The 20918-nt window shown below is 41.4% G+C and overlaps 1 protein-coding gene across 3 annotated transcripts in view; it reads right to left on the bottom strand.

The window, feature by feature from the left end:
• The window catches only part of MYLK4 (myosin light chain kinase family member 4), a 163076-nt gene that overhangs the window by 82389 nt on the left and 59769 nt on the right, over nucleotides 1-20918 (bottom strand). Inside the window, exon 1 of one of the 3 annotated variants that reach the window (XM_040353625.1) lies at nucleotides 9721-10725. The exons of the other annotated variants lie outside the window; for them this stretch is intronic. Within the exon in view, the coding sequence (XP_040209559.1) occupies nucleotides 9721-10395 (675 nt within the window). The 5' untranslated portion in view covers nucleotides 10396-10725. Of the gene's footprint in view, nucleotides 1-9720; nucleotides 10726-20918 lie in introns of those variants that run through there. 3 annotated transcript variants of the gene reach the window in all.

Raw genomic sequence — 20918 nt, 5'->3', positions numbered from 1 at the left:
CTGCATTTTAGTTTCCACATTGTATTCTACATTTTTTAAATAGGATGTAAAATGCAAAGGGCAGCATAAAGTATATCAAAGCAAATGTTGAGTTTTTATATTATAAATAAGCTCTAATTGATTGTATTTTGTAATGCACAACACAATAAACATTGCCGTTAATATTCATGGATCATAACATTTTCTATTGTTAATGCTAACAAACATATTACTGTTACTAATGATTTTCAGATAGAGTCTAGACAAAATATAGATTACGTAGAAAGTATTTTAGAAAATTAACCTCTTTAACCTTGACCTTACAATTTATTTTAAGCATGTATCTTTTATTTTTGTACACACACATACATCCTCCTAGAGAATGATACAGAAGTTATTTTCCATTGTACAATCTCTGTATCTCTGACACCTCTTAAAGCCTCAAAATGGGCCCCAAGATATTAAAAAAGAAAGTCCATGTGGACCAAGACATAGGTTCATTCTGGTACAGAGATGTCACTTTTAGGGGGGGGGGGGGTCAGCACAGTATGTTTACACAACCATAAGGAATCATATCCGTCAGTAACAGGTGGTGTGTCCTACACAGAAACATGTGCTGCCTTTTTTTTCTTTATTCAAAAAGCATCTGTCCTAAGGAGATCTCAATAAAACAAACTGGGGATGAGTCAGAACTGCCATGAAGCAAAAGCAGAGACTGAACAGTCAGGAAATTACATTAAAAGTGAGGCCTGTGAAAAATCTCCCCTAATAGCATTACTAGGGGTCGGCGTGCCCCAAACATCTAAATATACTCAAAGATTAGTAGCCTTCATGCTCACAGGTGCCAAAATTACGTTGGCGGGTGCTTGGAAACAACCTTCTGTCTCTGTCCTGTTGGCCAAGAGGAAAATCTCTTGGATCATGCACCAGGAGAAGATGGTAAGTTCAATACTCAATTCTTCCAAAACCTTTGAGGCGGTATGGGAACCCTGGGCTAGATATATAGGTTTACCTATGATATAAGGATAAGAGAGGGTGGAGATCCTCCATCTTATCCTTGGTCTTCCTACCTTATTATTTCCAGGGTCTGTGGCCCGGTCAGCATAGTCCGTAGCTGGCAACATCAACCTATACTCTCTCTTTCCTTGTCTTTCTAGGTCTCTTTGACCCTTTATCTTCTTTCTTTCCTTTTTCCTCCTTTCAGGTACATCTTCATATAGAGTTGAAGATAGAGTAGTCAGTTTACCTTTAATGATTACATCAGAGTGTTTTTTGGCCTCTTTATATATATATATATATATTTATTTTTTTTCCTTTTTATTGCCATAAAGTACCACTGGAGATTATTACTCATTTACTATGCTTCCTTCTGTAATCTCCAGCCCTCACTGAAAAAGTGATTACGCGGTAGCATATTCCTTACTCTGGGATTTGCCCACGACTCCGGAAACTTCAGTTATTCCGGGACCGGGGGTTCATTTTTACTTTTATTGAGCACATCTAATGTGTTTGACGTATTAACTGATTCTTAGGCACAGTGTGAACCCATTGAGGGTGCCAGGAATACAGTCATTATTAGGTGCTATTTTCTTTTTATTTTATAAATATTAACTTATTTCCTTATTTATTTGTCATTTCCCGTTTCCCCTTTTTTCTTCCCTTTGAACAATGCAAGTTCGAGGGTGGGGGGAAGAGGAAAAAAGGAAAAAAGAAAAAATGGGGTGGGGGAAAAGTTACTTTGTTCTACGCATAGTGATGTCTTTGCTCTAAAATGTTTTGTAAATTTTACCTCTGTATTGTATGTATATCACTCGGCCCCAGGCTATTCTGGCGGCTCTTGCAATGTACTGCACTGCTTTCCAATAAATATCTTTAAACTTCAAAAAAAAAAAAAAAAAAAAGTGAGGCCTGGACATGTAATAGCAGTTTACTAGTAGTTATTCTGCAAATTTACGCCACCGAGTAGCAATTAAATAAGAACTCCACAAGAGGAAAAAAACAACAATGTTTTAAAAGGTAAGTGTAATGCCGCGTACACACGGTCTGAATTTTTGACAACAAATGTTTAATGTGAGCTTGTTGTCGGAAAATCCGTCCGTGTGTAGGCTCCATCAGACATTTGCTGTCGGAAATTCCGACAACAAATGTTTAAGAGCTGGTTCTCAAATTTTCCGACAACAATACTTGTTGTTGGAAATTCCAATCGTGTGTACACAATTCCGACGCACAAAATTCCACGCATGCTCAGAATCAAGCAGAAGAGCCGCACTGGCTTTGAACTTATTTTTTCTCGGCTCGTCATACGTCTTGTACGTCACCGCGTTTTCAGCGTTCAGCGTTCGCAATTTCCGAGAACATTTGTGTGACCGTATGTATGCAAGACAAGTTTGAGCCAACATCCATTGGAAAAAAATCCACGTTTTGTTTCGGAATATCCGATCGTCTGTACGCAGTATAACCTATGTGCTCTCTATTACTGAAAACAAATTATTTCCATACAGGGCACTAATACACCTTCCCGCCCAGACCAATTTTTAGCTTTCAGCGCTGTTGCACTTTGAATGACAATTGCGCGGTCATGCTACACTGTACCCAAACTAAATTTTTATCATTTTGTACCCACAAATAGAGCTTTCTTTTGGTGGTATTTGATCACCTCTGGGATATTTATTTTCTGCAAAAAAAAAAAAATGAACGAAAATTTAGAAAAAAAACGTTTTTTTTTTGTTTCTGTTATAAAACATTGTAAATAAGTATGTTTACTCCTTCACTTATGGGCACTGATGGTACTGCACTGACGGCACTGATAAGGCGGCACTGATGGGCACCGATGAGGTGGCACTGATGTGGTGGCATTGATGGGCACTAATATGCGGCACTGATGGGCGGCACGGATGGGCACTGATAGGCGGCACGGAAAGGCGGCATGGATGGGCTTAGATAGGCAGCACGAATGGGCACGGATAGGTGGCACAGATGGGCACAGATAGGCGGCACAGCTGGGCATGGATAGGCGGCACGGACGGGCACGGACGGGCATGGATAGGCGGCACGGATGGGCACTGATAGGCGGCATGGATGGGCACTGATAGGCGGCATGGCTGGGCACTGATAGGTGGCACAGATGGGCATAGATGGGCACTATTGTATGTGTTGTACTAATGGATGTCAATCAGTGCCAAACAATGCCTGCCAATCAGTGATGCCCATTGTGGGCACTGATTGGCATCCATTGCGGCACTGATTGGCATCCATTTTTTGTGTCCTCCTCATCCCTGGTGGTCTAGGGTGGCATCCTTTTTTTTTTATCCCTGGTGGTCTATATGGCCATCCCTGGTGGTCCAGTGGGCATCCCTGGTGGTCCAGTGGGCATTCTCAGGGGGGGGGGGGCTGTGCTGATAATAGATCAGCACAAACCCCCCCTGTCACAGGAGCAGCCGATCGGCTCTCCTCTACTCGCGTCTGACAGACGCGAGTGAGGAAAAGCCGATTACCGGCTTTTCCTATTTACATCGTGATCAACCGTGATTGGACACGGCTGATCACGTGGTAAAGAGTCTCCGTGAGAGACTCTTTACCTTGATCGGTGTTGCGGGGTGTCAGACTGACACCCTGGGCGTGCAGCGGCTCAGAATCTTGAGGACGTCATATGACATCCAGTCAGGATTCTACAACCACTTTGCCGACGTCAATATGTCATTGGCGGGCGGCAAGTGGTTAAACATTGTTAACTCTCCCCTCTACCATGTAGCTCAAACACTGCAAACAGTCTTCCTATACATGCGATATTGTTTATCCACTTTAATACTGGGCACTTTTACCCCCTTCTTGCCCAGACCTATTTTCAGCTTTCAGCGCTGTCACACTTTGAATGACAATTGCGCGGTCATGCTACACTGTACCCATATTCAATTTTTATGATTTTTTTTCCTACAAATATTATGGTATTTTATTACCACTGTTTTTTTTTTTTTGCTAAATAAAAAAAAAAATTTTTTTGATAAAAATATGTTTTCTTTGTTTCTGATATAAAATTGTGTACATAAGTACGTTATCTCCTTCACTAATGGGCACTGACGAGGCTAAACTGACAGGCACTGATGAGGCAGCATTGATGAGCACTGATGATGTGGCACTGATAAGGTGGCACTTACGAGGTGGCACTAATATGCAGCACTGATAGGTGGCACTGATATGCAGCACTGATGGGCACTGATAGAGGGCACTTATAGGCAGAACTGATGGGCACTGATAGGTGGCACTGATAGGCTGCAATGCTGGGCACTGATAGGTGGAACTAATGGGCACAGATAAGTGGAACCGATGGGCACTGATGGGCACTAATAGACGGCACTGATAAGGAGGCACTGTCAGGCATTACTGATGGGCACTGATTGGCATTTGTGATGGGCACTGACAGGCATTAATGATAGGCACTGATTGGCATTTGTGATGGGCACTGATTGGCATCTGATGGGCACTGATTGGCATTTCTAAAGAGGGCTGTACTGATAATCAATGCACTGATTATCAGCGCAGACCTCCCCTGTCAGGAGAGCTGCTGATTGTCTTTCCTCTGCCCGCACCTTGTTAGTGCGAACTGAGGAAAGCTGATTACCATCACTTTCTGGTTACGGCTGTGACCAGCTGTGATTGGTCACAGCTGATCACATGGTAAAGAGTAGGCTTTACCGAGATCGGAGATGCGGTGTGTTGGAGCGACACACCGAACAACTGATTGCTGCTCTGCATGCCCACACACGAGAGGCTTATCCTGCAGGAAGCCTAGTCAGGATAACTGATCCCCCGCTTGGCTGTCATTCTGGTATTGGCTGGGCAGGATGTGGTAAAAACAGTTATCCCCATGGCGGTCTATGGGGTCATTTATTAAAGGCAAATTCTCTGTTCTCAAGAGCTTAGTGAATGAGGTGAAGCTCTCCGCTACAGTACCTTCCATCAACCAATCATGTTCAAGCAAAAATGCTGTTTTTTTGTTTTTTTTCTAGACCGTGATTGTAAATTCTTGGATGTACTGAGGAGCACCTGGTACATATCTTAATTTCACTTAAAGGTGTTTTTGAAACATTTAGGGGTTAAAAGCATCAAATACTATTGGTGTCCAGGACTACCCATGGGTGGTCTTTGACACATATGTCCTGGGTACCTTGGCAAAATTTGTGAGTTTGCCCCAAAATACATATTTGTATGTTTAAGTTTAATATGATTATGTAAGAAGGAGGTCCTTCATTTACACTTTGTGAACTTATGTTTTTTAATGTCGCCAGTCATGGCCCCTGCTTGGGCAGACTTGGGCCGCGATTCAGATACATTGTCGTATCTTTGAGCAGGCGTAACGCATCTCCTATGCGCTACGCCAACGTAACATTGAGAGGCAAGTACTGTATTCAGAAAGCACTTGCTCCCAAAGTTACGTCGGCGTATCGTAAATGGGCCGGCGTAAGCCCGCGTAATTCAAAGTAGCAAGGCGTGTTGTATTGTAATGAAGCGTGACCCCATGTAAATGCATGGCCGATCGAACGGCGCATGCGCGCGCATGCTCAGAGTCACGTCGCAAATACTCCCTAAGATACGTCGGCTCAATGCTTTGTCGACGTGAACATAACATACGCCCAGCCCCATTCACAAACGAATGTTCCGACGTTTCCGACGTCCATATCTTAACATGACTTACCCCTGCTTTATGAGGGGTAAACTTATGCCGGACCGACGCCTTACGTAAACGGCGTAGCTAAATCCGACGGGCGCAAGTACGTTTCTGAATCGGCGTATCTAGGTCATTTGCATATTCAACGCGTAAATCTACGAAAGCGCCCCTAGCGGCCAGTGTAAATATGCACCCAAGATACGACGGCGTAGGAGACTTACGTGGGTCGTATCTTGGCCAAATTCAGGCCTTTCTAAATAAGCGCATAGATACGACGGCGCTCATTTGGACTTACGACGACTTATATGGAGATACGCCGTTGTAAGTCCTTTCTGAATCCCGGCCTTGGTGCCTTTTTTTGTATTACTGTACATTTGTTTTATATATTTACAATAACAATTATTCAACTAGAAAAGCATCAAATACAGACACTTTAAGGTGTTCCTTAGTACATATCTAAGAATGTACTGCAAGTGCTCCTTATGGTCGCGATCAGTGGAGTAGCAGCCTAGGACCAGAACGAGGTTTACCCACAATATATTTTCATCAGGGATCTGCTTCTTTGAAGAAAAATGTGCTAATAACATCAATATGCACTAAACATGCTAAACCTGCAGTAACTGATAGCAAACAGTTTTCACTTTTTACGTGACCTAACCACAAAAATCACATATTTAACCGCTTATCGACTGCCTGCCGTCAAATGGCACTCCTGCCGCATATCCGCGTAGTTGTACGGCGAGAGCTTTAAGGAGTATAGGGGACACGCACGCCCGCTGCGTCCCTAAGGAGCCAATGCGCCTGCCCGCGATGGCCGCCGGGCACCCGCGATCACTCCTGACAAAGCGAGAGCAGGGATTTGTGTCCACGTTCTGTCAGGGGTGAGGAGACAGATTGTGTGTTCCTAGTCCACCACAATGTCAGAGTCCCGATAAAAATCGCAGATCGCCACCAATACTGGTAAAAAATATAAAAAAAAAAAGAAATACCTTAAATCTATCCCCTATTTTGTAGACGCTATGGCCCAGATTCTCGTAGAATGGCGTAAAACTGGGCGGGCGTAACGTATCTGATTTACGTTACGCCACCGCAAGTTTTTCAGGCAAGTGCTTTATTCACAAAGCACTTGCGTGTAAAGTTGCGGCGGCGTAACGTAAATCACCCGGCGGAATTCAAATTTGGCGGGTAGGGGGCGTGTTTCATTTAAATGAAGCGCGTCCCTGCGCCAAACTGCGCATGCGCCGTCCCTAAAATATCCCGGCGTGCATTGCTCTAAATGACGTCGCAAGGACGTCATTGTATTGACGTGGACGTAAATTACGTCGAGCACCATTCACGGACGACTTACGCAAACGACGTAAATTTATAAATTTCGACGCAGGAACGACGGCCATACTTAACATTGGTTGCGCCTCATATAACATGGGGCAACTTTATGCCGGGACAAGCCTAACATAAACGTCGTAACTTTACTGCGTTGGCTGCGTGTACGTTCGGCAATTCGCGTATCTAGTTAATTTGCATACTCAACAGGGAAAACGACGGAAGCGACACCTAGCGGACAAAAAAAGAATTGCATTTAAGATCCGACGGCATAAGAGACTTACGCCTGTCGGATCTAATGGATACCTATGCGTAACTGATTCTAAGAATCAGTCGCATAGATACGACGTCCCAGATTAGGACTTACGACGGCGTACATGGCACTGCGCCGTGGTAAGCCCTTTCAGAATCTGGGCCTAATAACTTATACGCTTATTGCAATTATTTTTTACCAAATATATGTAGAAGAATATATATCGGCCTAAACTGATGAAGAATTTTTTTTTTTTTATTTGGGATATTTATTATAGCAAAAAGTAAAAAATATTGTGTTTTTCTTGTCTTCTCTTGTTTATAGCGCAAAAAGTAAAAACTGCAGGGGTGATCAAACACCACCACCAGCTCTATTTGTGGGAAAAAAATGACATCAATTTTGTTTGGATACAACCTCGCACGACCGTGCAATTGTCAGTTAAAGCGACACAGTACTGTATTGCAAAAAAATGGCTTGGTCAGGAGGGGGGGTAAATCCTTTCCGGGACTGAAGTGGTAAAATAAGCCGTAATATAGGCCACGACCTATGTTCATAACATATTAAAGAGGAAGTAAACCCACCTTTAAAAATAAAAATAAAAACACCACCTGCAAGACAAAGGCATAATGAGCTAGTATGCATAGCTTATTATCCCGCGCCATCCTCGTACACATCTCGGGAGGCCGACCTCTCTCCCCGGGTTTACTTCCGGGTATCACGGCTCCGGCCATGCACAGGAGCCGGCAGTCACGGCACGGACTCCTTTAGGAACGTCACGATCGCCGTTGCTAAAGTGCGCCTGCGCCGTTGTCTACGGCGCATGCACAGTAAACATCGGAGCCTGTAATTTCTGTAAATTTCTCCTAAACCGTGGAGGTTTAGGAGATATTTCAAGCACCTACAGATAAGCCTTAATCTAGGCTTGCCTGTAGGTAAAAGTGGTTGTAAAGGGTTTACAACCACTTTAAGTAAACATCTGTAATACTGAGCATAATGGGGGAGATTTACTAAAACTGGAAAACTCAGAATCTGGTGCAGCTGTGCATGGTAGCCAATCAGCTTCTAAATTCAGCATGTTCAAGCTGATGTTTCTATGCAAAGCTGCACAAGATTTTGCACAGTCCGGTTTTAGTAAATCCCTCTCAATGTGCGGTAAAACTCAATAATGCAAAGAAACATGAGGACGTAACATACCAATCAGAAATCAATTTTCGTTAGCATATTTGTTCACTGACTGTTCTGGGATACTGAAGCTTTTTACTTTCTGTGATTTTACCTTATTCACCAAAAATGCTGTATTCAATGTTTTTTCATATTTTTTATACAAACAATAAGTCTGTCTCAACAAAATGCATTTAAAAAATATATACAGACAGTCCCCTAGTTACAAACATCCGACTTACAAATGACTCCTATATACAAACGAAGCAAGACAACAGGAAGTGAGAGGAAATCTCCCCCCAGGAAGGGAAATTCACTCCTGTGAAGCCCTGTACACACGGGCCTGAATCTCGTCAGGAAAAAAAATTAGTTTTTCCTGATGAGATTCTTGGAAAGAATCTCTTGTCGCCCGAGTGTACAGACTCTCCATTCAAAAGAACCGCCGTTCTTTTGAATGGCAAGAGCGTGGTGACGTCATCGCGTATGACGACGAGCATGCGCTAGTCACATTCGATGCCATCACCGCCATCTTGCTGCACCCTACCTATGCCTAGGAAGCTACCGCGCATTCGTCGAAGTCATTTCGAGGATACGCGGGTTTCCACGACGGCAGGTAAGTATACACACTCTCGGGTTTCTCGGCAGGAAAACACTGCAGAGAATCATGCCGAGAAAATAGAGAGTAGGTTCTTTATTTTTCTCGTCGAGATTTTGGGCTGTTTTCTTGACGAGAAGCCTGAAAGCCTCATACACACGCATGGTTTACTCAGCAAGAAAGCTCTGCCAGCAGTTTTCTTGCTGGTCCTTGCCGAGAAAACCGAGCGTGTCTATGAGGCTTAAGAGTCATTAAGGGAAAAAGGTACCTCCACTGAAGCTTTATCATCAAGGTTTGTGTCCACAACAACCCCAAAATTTCCAAATCCAGTTGTCATTGGGACAGAAAGTGAGGTGAAATCTTCTAAACAGGGGCACAGAGAGCAAAACAAACATTATGGGGTGTTAACCCTTCCCTATGTTATCCAAAAAGCTTAAAAATGTTTTATTTTTTTTGCTGGATCTACACTTAAAAAAATGTACATGTTCCGACTTACAAACAGATTCAACTTAAGAACAAACCTATAGACCATATCTTGTTTGTAACCCGGAGACTGCCTCTACCTTATAAGATCTACTTATAGAGTGAACATTGTTGTAATGTCAGTTAAACAGTTAAGGGTGTATTTGCATAGTCTAATTAAAAAAAATAATAATAATTAAGTATCCTTATCAATTAAATAAGACAAATTAAATTGTGTGATCAAAGAAGTAAATTCTGTAAAATTATATACAATAGCCTCACCTTTTTTTTGATCAGACAAGCTAGCTTTTTTCTTTTGGTCTCCTGCACCCGTATACATTTTTTCTTTTTCTCATTCGTTTTTAGATGGGCTTTTTCTTCAGCTTTGGTCATTTTTTTATTATTCCGAGCTGGCTTTGTAGAACTTTGTTTCTGCTGAAGAAACTCAAACAATGCAGAAAACTTGGTTTGCTTCATTACAAAATGAAACACACTTTGCATACCAAGCAATATGCATTCCACTCCTTCCAACCTTTTTGATTGTTGCTCTGAATATTTACTAATTAGCGAGAGGTAGCTTGTCATATCCATGAAATGATATCTCATGTCTAAGAAAACATCTTTAACTTCCGTATGATTGCTGCTATTGTCATTTTTAACACCCTCTGTTTTGAGCTCTTGAAGTTCTTTCGCAATGTCCACAATATCCCGCGAAATATCCTCAATCTTCCCAGAAACATTATTGTTTTCCACAAGAAGCGTGTCGATTTTTCTGTGCAGGAAGTCCAGTTTTGTGTCCATGATGTTTTGACTTGTTGGTGACTTTGTGGCTATGGGAATCTGTAATGCTTTTTGTGCATTGGCAGGCCCCTGGTTTTGTAGAGCTTTCGGAACATCATACTTTTTGGCCAGAGAGTTCACCAGTGATGATTTGGAAATCTTAGCGGCTGCACTCATACTCAATGCTTAGTCAGTGGAAATCTATATTCTGCTGAGAAGACTAAGCTGTCTGTTTTCTCTCAGTGTAAATCACAGCTGTTTACAGACCAGTTTAAACTTGAAGCAGAGCTTCCTTGCATGCTATTTTCTTGTTCATCGTTGTGCCGTTAAAAAAACTTAACAAGAAGGGACAAAGCTGTCTTGAAAAGAAAACAACTGGTCCCCTTTATGTTCAGTTCAAGTTGAAATAGTGAGGGGACTGACAAGTGTAGGTCCTAAATCTACTCTGTTCTGTGACGTCACATTGAGTACAGGGAATGGGTCTATTCTAACCTCAATGTAATATGACAGCAAGAGGCCTGCACGACATTTGAGAAGTCTCATTTTACACAGGCTCTGTCCAGTTCTTGCATGTCAGATTTGTGCTTGTTTTACGCAACTTGATAGTACTGCTCAAAGAATAAAGCCCCTTAAAGACTCTCAAAAATTGATGCGGATTAAAGGGTTATAATAAAATAATAAACCAATATATCAAATAAATGAATTCAGTAAATGACAGTGAAAGATTGCTCCTGTTTTTGTATGCAGAACACGTTTGTGCTTAAAGGGGTTGTAAAGGATATTTTTTTTAAATAACAAATAGGTTATACTTACCTCCACTGTACAGCTCCTTTTGCACAGAGTGGCCCCGAACCTGGTCTCCTGGGGTCCCTCGGCGGTTGTCTCGGCTCCTCCCTGCAAGAACTAACCCCCTTCATGGGAGCTCTCTCCCATGGGGGTTAGTACTTGCAGGCGCGCTCCTGGCGACTATAGCCGCTCACTGTATCACTTGGCCCCGCACCCCGGTGCGCAGCGTAATTGGATGTGATTGACAACAGCGCGAGCCAATGGCTGCGCTGCTATCAATCCATCCACTCTAGCCGATCAATGTCCAGACTGAGCTGAGAAGAGGAAGTAGGGGGCGAGCGCAGCAGGTGAACAGGCCCAGGTATGTAAAACAGGGGGGCTGGAGGGCCATAACTGTCAGATGCATGAAGGTGAAAAAACATGAACCATTACAACTTCTTTAAAAGCTATAACCACATTATTCTTTTTTTATTATATGATAGGAAATTACTTTTTAGTTTTGGAGTGACAACTACAGTTGTTTTGGTGCAGTATGAATTTGTATTACAATAACCACCCCAGTGTTTTTAGTCACATATATTATTATATATTACTTAAAGTGGTTATAAACCTCAGACATGAAATCTGAACAAAGCAAGCATATCCCTCTAAAGTGTGTCTTAATTAACCACTTGGTATCCGGGCCATTGGCAAAAGATGGCCACAAGGTGGCTCTCAAATGCCGGGAGGACGTCTATGGATGTTCTCGGCTCCCCCGGCCACTGGGGGGCGCGCGTCCACGTCCTGTCAGGGAGAGGAGACCGATGCTGTGTCCCTTGTACATAGGGACACAGATTGGTCACCTCCAAACAAACAAAAAACAAACAAACATGTCATACCTCTACTGTGCAGTTCATTTTGCACAGTGGCCCCGGTTACCCTCTTCTGGGGTCCATCAGCGGCGCTGGTGGATCCTCAACACATCGAGTGTCCATGTTGGAGAAATGCTCTCCTTGGTGGACACCCATACAGGCGCGCTCCCGAGCCCTGCATCTGTGTCTATTCACATAGAATGCAGGACTCGGTCCCCCTACGTCATTGGATTTGATTGACAGCAATCAATGGCTATGGCACTGCTATCAATCTATCCAATCAGAACACGAGACACCAGCTAGTGCCGGAGGAAGATCGGGCTCAGGTAAGTAAAACGGGAGCTGGGGGGGGGCTGCAGCACCATAGAAGGTTTTTCACCTTAATGCATAGAATAGAAAGTGCACAGTCAATTTGCCTTTAGTAAATCAACCCCTAAGTGTCACTTTTGTCTGCTGCTTCGTTCCTCTGTTATAACTGTTCCTGATTTCGAGGGACTGTCCCTGTTTGGAGAAATGTCCCTCTGTCCCTCTTTCCTCCTCATTTGTCTCCTTAATTTTGGTCTGATCTATATTAAATGTATGTAAAATGTATGTAAAATGCACTTTTTCTCTATCAAAAAAGTGTTTTTCAGTGCTAAATTGCTGCATTTGTAAATTCCAAAAGCCAATATAAAGGAATAGTAGTGGTAAAAAAAAAAAACTTGTGGGTTTAACCAATCTTTAACCAATCTTGTTTTTTTTTTTGTACAATTCTCCTTTAAGGGGCTGTGGCAAGGGGTATGTCCTATGCCGCAGACTTTTGCTGATAGGTGTCCCTCCTTCCCATCTCAAAAAGTTGGGAGGTATGTCTTTAGCACTTTGAATTGATGCAGGGAATAGAGGGCTGAAGATAGACAGGTACAATTCATGTAGGAGGATTTGTTTCATCCCTGTGTATCACCTGAGGCTATTCATTTCCCTGGGTATACGTGAGGGCAGGGCCGTCTTAATAGCATCATGGGCCCCTGGGCAAAGTAATGCTCTGGGGCCCCTACAATGATGACAGTGCATGTACACAGACATTAAGTCGGTAGGAGGCAGACTGCCTCCCCTTTGCATCTATCACTCTCAGTGCCATCATGGGGCCCCCATTTTCAGGGTAGTGTGGGCTCAAGGATCAGCTGCTTTGGGGAAAGTGCAGGGGCCCCCCATGCAGCTGGGGCCCCTGGGCAGTGCCCAGGTTTGCCCTCTCATTAAGACAGCCCTGAGTGAGGGTTTACTACCACTGGCTACATGTAAGACTTTAACAATGTGATCAGTGGCTATCATTTTAACAAAGGCAAAATAACGGTTACCTTTTACACTGGGGTGTTAACCTGTCCTTTATAGTCCACTAACACAAAAAATGGTTTGAGTGATGTGAAAGAACACCTACAATGTTTACATAACTACCCTGTATGACAGTACTTGGAATTTCAGTATAGGATACTGCCAACACATATACTTTATAAACATGACATTTACAGTATGTTAGTGTTTCTGTATTGGAGTTTCATTATGGCATCCACAGGTTGTCACATTAGAGCTAAACTGGGGCATATGTATGCGCTGATGTTGTGTTATCAACAAAATATAGGATCTCTATACCGTACACTTGTAGGATACACATATGTATTTCATGGAGAGGCAACATTGTACATGCACTGCAACACATCAAAGGAAAAAGAGAGCATAGTTTTGCATGTAAAATCATAAATAATCTTCTGTATATAGAGTGCACATAAAAGTATCATATACTAAATTAACCTCAAATTAACCTCAAATTAATTTAATGCATATGTCTTACGGTTATAAAATTACCAATGGAAGGACTGATTTATAAACAACAAATTGTAAACATAACTATCTCACACTGACCTAGACATGGCCACAAATCCATGCCACGTAAAGGGCTGTGTGTACCATACATGTGAGCTCCCACCTTCCAGATCATTACACCAAAATGGTATATGGATATATATGAATGGTCTCTATCAAACAAAATATAAATAAAGATACTGGAAATGATGGAAGAACAAACTAGCAAAACCACATGGAGCAAAAGTCAAACATAAAGCAAAACAGAGTATATTATAAACTACCTGCATAAAAGATGTGTGTTGCTGGGCCGCAGGGAGGTGCCGGGACTTATTCATAAAAATGACTTGCATCCCATTCAAAGTTCAAACCCAAAGGGATGCGAGTCTGGAGATGGAATATCCAGAATACCTCTGAATATCCAAAAATACAAATAATTATAAATAATTAAATAATACCAGAGAGGGGAAGATCTAACTAAAGTAATCTACCTATCAGAGATAAAACAATTGAGATCAAACTCAACGTTTAATCCTAAAGGCCATACTGACCTTTGTCTTAAATATCCAGAAGGATTCCCCTTGGCTCAAACGCCTCACAAAATCCCCCCCCCCCAATGTTTACCAACCTTTTCGTGATGGTGACAAAAAAGTTTAGACACATTGTGGGATCTAAGGCCTTTTTTGATGTTACTAACGTGTTCGCCTATGCATACGCTTAATGTCCTTTTTGTACAGCCGACATATTGGAGACCACAGTCACACTCCAACATTCCAACATGTAGAACACACCCTCAGTGTTACATGTTATAAGGTGTCTTTAATCTGATACTTTATATTCCTAATAGTAGATGATAATTATTTACTTTGTTTATTATTACGGGGGTGTCTACATGCTAAGCACCGCCCACACACACATAAAAACCCGACAACAGCTGGAATATATGATTTTCTTTAATGATGGGTGGGTGCACTACCCCAGGGGCAACCATATCTCTCAGGACTGGAGCCCTACAATAAATGAATTGGGGGACATGCCATTGGATCCCTTAATAAAATACCCTAGTGTTTAATTATTATTCTCTCAAGCTTCCTATGCTGTGAATTAATCCCAACACCAACTTAAATTCATGTTTTTATTTGTTAATTATTTTGGGACCTGACACTAATTGATTTCTATCCAGTTCTAAAACTTTATCCATTTCTTCCACCAAAAAATTCCTCTGGTAACCTTTCTCAATAAACCTCTCAACTAAAACTTGTGACTGAGAGTTGTAATCATTACTAGAAGAACAATTCCTTCTCATATGGACAAATTGTCCCTTAGGGATATTACAGATCCAAATTTTATGGGGACAACTGTCACAAGGGATGTATCCATTTCTGTCCGTAGGTTTAAAATAGGTACGAGTCCCAAAATGATCTCCTTCTTCTGAAGATTTCCAAATCTAAAAATACCGTACGGTCCTTATCAACATTTCATGAAAGATTCATATTTCTATTATTAGCATGCAAACTGTCCTGGAATTGCCTGAGACTAACTAGATCTCCTTCCCAAACCATGAACAGATCGTCAATGTACCTCTTGCAGCATTTTAGCTGGTGGGGGCAGTTCAGAAAAACTTTCTGTTTCTCCCAGTGTTCCATAAAAATATTAGCAACACTGGAAGTGAACCGTGCCCCCATCGCTACTCCTTTAATTTGAAGTTATAATTATTTATCATACCAAAAATAATTCTGATTTAGACAAAATTCCAAACACTAAGTTAGAAACTGCATAGAATTCCCTAAAGCCCACTTAACAGAAGCTACAGCATCCTGATGTCGGCTGTGTTATGTGCTGTATATGTGCTGGAAACAAGACGAGGAAACAAGATGAAGTTTTACTCAAAAAAGTGTGTTAACTGTTTATCATACAGTGAGTGCTTAGAGCCTCTTATTTTATGTTTCTTTAATTGCCATAAGGATGTTGTAAAAGTGTTAAACTACCGGGTTATTTAAAAGACACCAATCATTTGCTGCAGGTAGTAAATAATATGAAATGGGAAGACAATATTTCCTGGCTAACCTGTGCTGTATGCATCTTGTATTCTTCAATACCTCATCATCTAGCTATTGAGGCGGTCTCATTCTATCTAGAACTTTTGACTCAACTATCTGTGGAGCATTGTTCGTTTATTTTGGAGTTTCTTCTCTCACAATTATTTTACATTCAATGGGGGTTTTCAGCTCCAAAGATGCAGGGCCGCAATGGGAGAAAAGTTTCTGCCCTCCCTGGCCAACCTTTACATGGGTTGGCTGGAGCGGTCCCGCATCTTTGGATCAGAGAACCCCTTTAGTCCTCTTAATAAACTATAGCTCAGGTACATAGACAATCTATTGATAGTTATGGAGGATAGTGTTGCACACCTAGATTCCTTCCTTGTGCTCCTCAATTCTAACAATAAAAATCTGTCATTTACAGGACAGGGGGACAACACAAACATCTGTTATTTAGATGTGACATTGATTGGAAAGGAATCGGGTGTCAACACTTCCCTCTACAGAAAGCCTTTAATCGGGCAAAGTTCAAATCCAAAGGGATGCGAGTCTGGAGAATACCTCTCTGCGGCACAATCGGCGAAAGGCATCTCCACCTCTCTTTGGGACTCTATTCTTGTTTTTGACTTGAACTTCAAGGAATGACCCCTGTACCACAGAAGGTCAGAAACACCTTTTTCCCCACAATCTCAGGAAATTGGGTGTGAAAGATGATGACTTGCCTCAGCTAATAAAGGACTTTTATAAAATCCATATGGCAATTAAAGAAACATAAAAAGAGAGGATCTAAGTGCTTACTGTATGATAAACATCTATCATGCTTTATTGAGTAAAACTTACGAGATTCCTCGTCTTGTTTCCAGCACATATACAGCACATAACACAGCCGACAACGACCAAAGGAACACTTGTTCCAGTCGAATGGCAGTGGGTGATGTCAGCATGCGTGCCTCCCCCTTCTGTACATGTTACGTCCTACGGGACTTCTTCAGTGGGGTGGAGCCACAGTGTCACCCAAAGAGTATTTAAAGAAGATCATTACCATACCAACACTGACGCTATGTCAATGGCGAGCACGCAGTCCGAGGAAACCGAAAATTAAAATCTCACCACGGACCAACACGGAAGTCACTCGTTATGGAGACAAACAGGGAACAGTGAAACAAAAAACAATGTCAGCACAATACTACAGCAATCAATAAAACAGCCAGCAGTGTCAGTGCAGCTGTATCACTATACTGAAATATATAATTTAAGCATAAAATTAATAAAACATGTCACCTGCGGCAATCTGATATCTGATAATGAAAAATCTAAAATAATGACATAAATAAATAATTAGCAATAAAAAATCAATCAATAAACAGCCAAAAATACAAATAATTAGAAATAAATAATACCAGAGAGGGGGAGATCTAACTAAAATAATCTACCTTTCAGAGATAAAACAATTGAGATCAAACTCAATGTTTAATCCTAAAGGCCATAATGACCTTTGTCTCAAATATCCATAAGGATTCCCTTTGACTCAAACGCCTCACAAAATCCCCCTCCTCCTCCAATGTTTACCAACCTTTTTGTGGCGGTGACGAAAATGTTTAGACACATTATGGGATCTAAGGCCTTTTTTGATGTTACTAACGCGTTCACCTATGCGTACGCCTAATGCCATTTTTGTACAGCCGACATATTGGAGACCGCAGTCACACTCCAACATTCCAACATGTAGATCACACCCTCAGTGTTACATGTTATAAGGTGTCTTTAATCTGATATTTTTTATTGGTAACAGTGGATGAAAATTCTTTACTTTTTTTATATTATTACAGGGGTGTCTACATGCTAATCACCGCCCACACGCATAAAAACCAGATAACAGCTGAAACATATGATTTTCTTTAATGACAGGTAGGTCCACTACCTTTGGGTCCAGGGGCAACCATATCTCTATATGATGTGAATTAAAATCCAACACCAACTTATTTTATATTATTACGGGGGTGTCTACATGCTGATCACCGCCCACACGCATAAAAACTTGATAACAGCTGGAACATATGATTTTCTTTAATGAAAGGTGGGTCCACTACCTTTGGGTCCAGGGGCAACCATATCTCTCAGGACTGGAGCCCTATGATAAATGAATTGGGGACGCGCCGGGAGAACCTGTCCCAATGTGCAATCCCTTAATAAAATACCCCAGTGTTTAATTATTATTAAAATCCAACACCAACTTATATTAAGGTTTTTGTCCCCTAATTATTTTGGGACCTGACACTAATTGATTCCTATCCAGTTCTCAAACTTTATCCATTTCTTCCACCAAAAAGTTCCTCTGGTAACCTTTCTCAATAAACCTCTCAACTAAAACTTGTGACTGAGAGTTGTAATCATTAATGGAAGAACAATTCCTTCTCATACGAACAAATTGTCCCTTAGGGATATTACAGATCCACATTTTATGGGGACAACAGTCACAAGGGATGTATCCATGTCTGTCCGTAGGTTTAAAATAGGTACTGTACGAGTCCCAAAATTACCTCCTTCTTTGAAGATTTTCAAATCTAAAAATACCATACGGTCCTCCTTATCAACATTCCATGAAAGATTATTATTTCTATTATTAGCATGCAAACTGTCCTGGAATTGCTTGAGACTAACTAGATCTCCTCCCCAAACCATGAACAGATCCTTAATGTACCTCTTGCAGCATTTAAGCTGGTGGGAACAGTTCCGGAAAACTGCTTGTTTCTCCCAGTGTTCCATAAAAAGATAGGCAACACTGGGAGCAAAACGTGCCCCCATCGCTACTCCTTTAATTTGAAGGTAAAATAGTTTATCATACCAGAAATAATTCTGATTTAGACAAAAATTCAAACAATGTGTCAGAAACCGCATGTGTATATGAGACAGAGAAGAATTCCCTAAAGCCCACTTAACAGAAGCTACAGCATCCTGATGTCGGCTGTGTTATGTGCTGTATATGTGCTGGAAACAAGACGAGGAAACAAGATGAAGTTTTACTCAAAAAAGTGTGTTAACTGTTTATCATACAGCGAGTGTCTAGAGCCTCTCTTTTTATGTTTCCTTAATTGCCATAAGGATGTTCTAAAAGTGTTAAACTACCAGGTTATTTAAAAGACACCAATCATTTGCTGCAGGTAGTAAATAATTTGAAACGGGAAGACAATTTTTCCTGGCTAACCTGTGCTGTATGCATCTTGTATTCTTCAATACCTCATCATCTAGCTATTAAGGCGGTCTAATTCTATCTAGAACTTTTGACTGAACTATCTGTGGAGCATCGTTCCTTTATTTTGGATATTTTGGAGTTTCTTCTCTCACAATTAGTTTACATTCAACGGGGGGATGCTGGGTCGCGATGGGAGCAACGTTTCTGCCCTCTCTTGCCAACCTTTACATGGTTTGGTTGGAGCGGTCCCGCATCTTTGGATCAGAGAACCCCTTTAGTCCTCTTATTAAACTATATCTCAGGTACATGGACAATCTATTGATAGTTATGGAGGATAGTGTTGCACACCTAGATTCCTTCCTTGTGTTCCTCAATTCTAATAATTCTAATAAAAATCTGTCATTTACAGCAGTGGTCATCAACCCTGTCCTGCAGGGCCCACTAACAGGCCAGGTTTTATGTATTACCTTGGGGAGATGCAGTCTAGAATACTGCAATCACTGAGGAGCAAATGATATCAGCTGTGATGTATTTCAGTTATCTTGCAAACCTGGCCTGTTAGTGGGCCCTGCAGGACAGGGTTGATGACCACTGATTTACAGGACAGGGGGACAACACAAACATCTGTTATTTAGATGTGACATTGATTGGAAAGGAATCTGGTGTCAACACTTCCCTCTACAGAAAGCCTTTATTGGGCAATACCCTCCTTGCCCAATAAGGCCACCCAAAACATACGATTAAAGGGATCCCCGTTGGCCAGATGTATGTGTAGCAATGGTACTACTTTTGAATATAAAGCTTCTGTTTTATATAGACGTTTCCTAGACAGAGGCTACCCGAGATGGATGCTTGATAGAGAGTTGTCTATTGCAAGGGGGAAGAAGAGAGTAGATTTATTATCTAAAAAGAATACCAGCAGGGTTAGCTATCTAAATAAAACTATGGAGCAAGATCGCAGACTCACTATTTCCACCCCCTTTAGTGCAGAATTTGACTCCATAAGGAATATCATACTTAAACGACTACCGATTTTATGTACTGAGGAGATTTGTGCAGAGATTCTAAAGGAGGGCTTAAATGTTGTATCCCGTCGGGCACCTACCCTGGAACGCTCCCTGTCCCCTAGTTTTTTTAATAGGAAACCAATTAAATCCTGGTTGCACTGAGGAACTACAAATGTGGGGCGGCTGAATGTCCCTGCTGTAGGTATATTCTAGGGGAAAATAAGTTTAGCTCCATGTCCAACAAGAGAGAATTTAATATGAACTCTTTTTACAATTGTAATACGAGCTTTGTGATTTATCTAATTTCATGTAGTGCCTGTTGTGTCCAATATGTGGGGAGTACAACTAGACGTCTACATGACAGGTTCTATGAACCTGTCAAAAATAAATCTACAAATATAGCTAAACATTCTATTTCATGTCATGGAGGTAATAAATCCACCACGCAAGTTCAAGTCATAGACAAGATTAAAGTCCCAAAGAGAGGTGGAGATGCCTTTCGCCTGCTGTGCCGCAGAGAGGTATTCTGGATATTGCATCTCCAGACTTGCAGCCCTTTGGGTTTGAACTTTGAATGAAATGTGAGTCATTTTTATGAATAAGTCCAGTCACGTCCCTGCGGCCCAGCAGCACACATCTTTTATGCAGGTAGTTTATAATATACTCTGTTTTGCTTTATCTTTGCCTTTTGCTCTATGTGTTTTTACTAGTTCATTCTTCCATCCCTTACAGTATCTGTATTTGTATTTTGTTTGATGAAGACCATTCATAAATATATCCATATATCATTTTGGAAGGTGGGAACTCATATGTATGGCACACACAGTCCTATACGTGGCATTGTTATTTATAAATCAGTCCTTCCATTGGTTATTTTATAACTGTAAGACATATGCATTAAAAAAAATTGAGGTTAATTTAGTATATGATACTTATATGTGCACTCATGATTTTTCTCTATATACAGGAGATTATTTATGACGTTACA

Source organism: Rana temporaria, chromosome 5 (assembly GCF_905171775.1).
Source record: "Rana temporaria chromosome 5, aRanTem1.1, whole genome shotgun sequence".
Classification (NCBI taxonomy): domain Eukaryota; kingdom Metazoa; phylum Chordata; class Amphibia; order Anura; family Ranidae; genus Rana; species Rana temporaria.
Note: the sequence above shows the minus strand (reverse complement) of the source record. Positions and strands in the feature narration are given on the sequence as shown.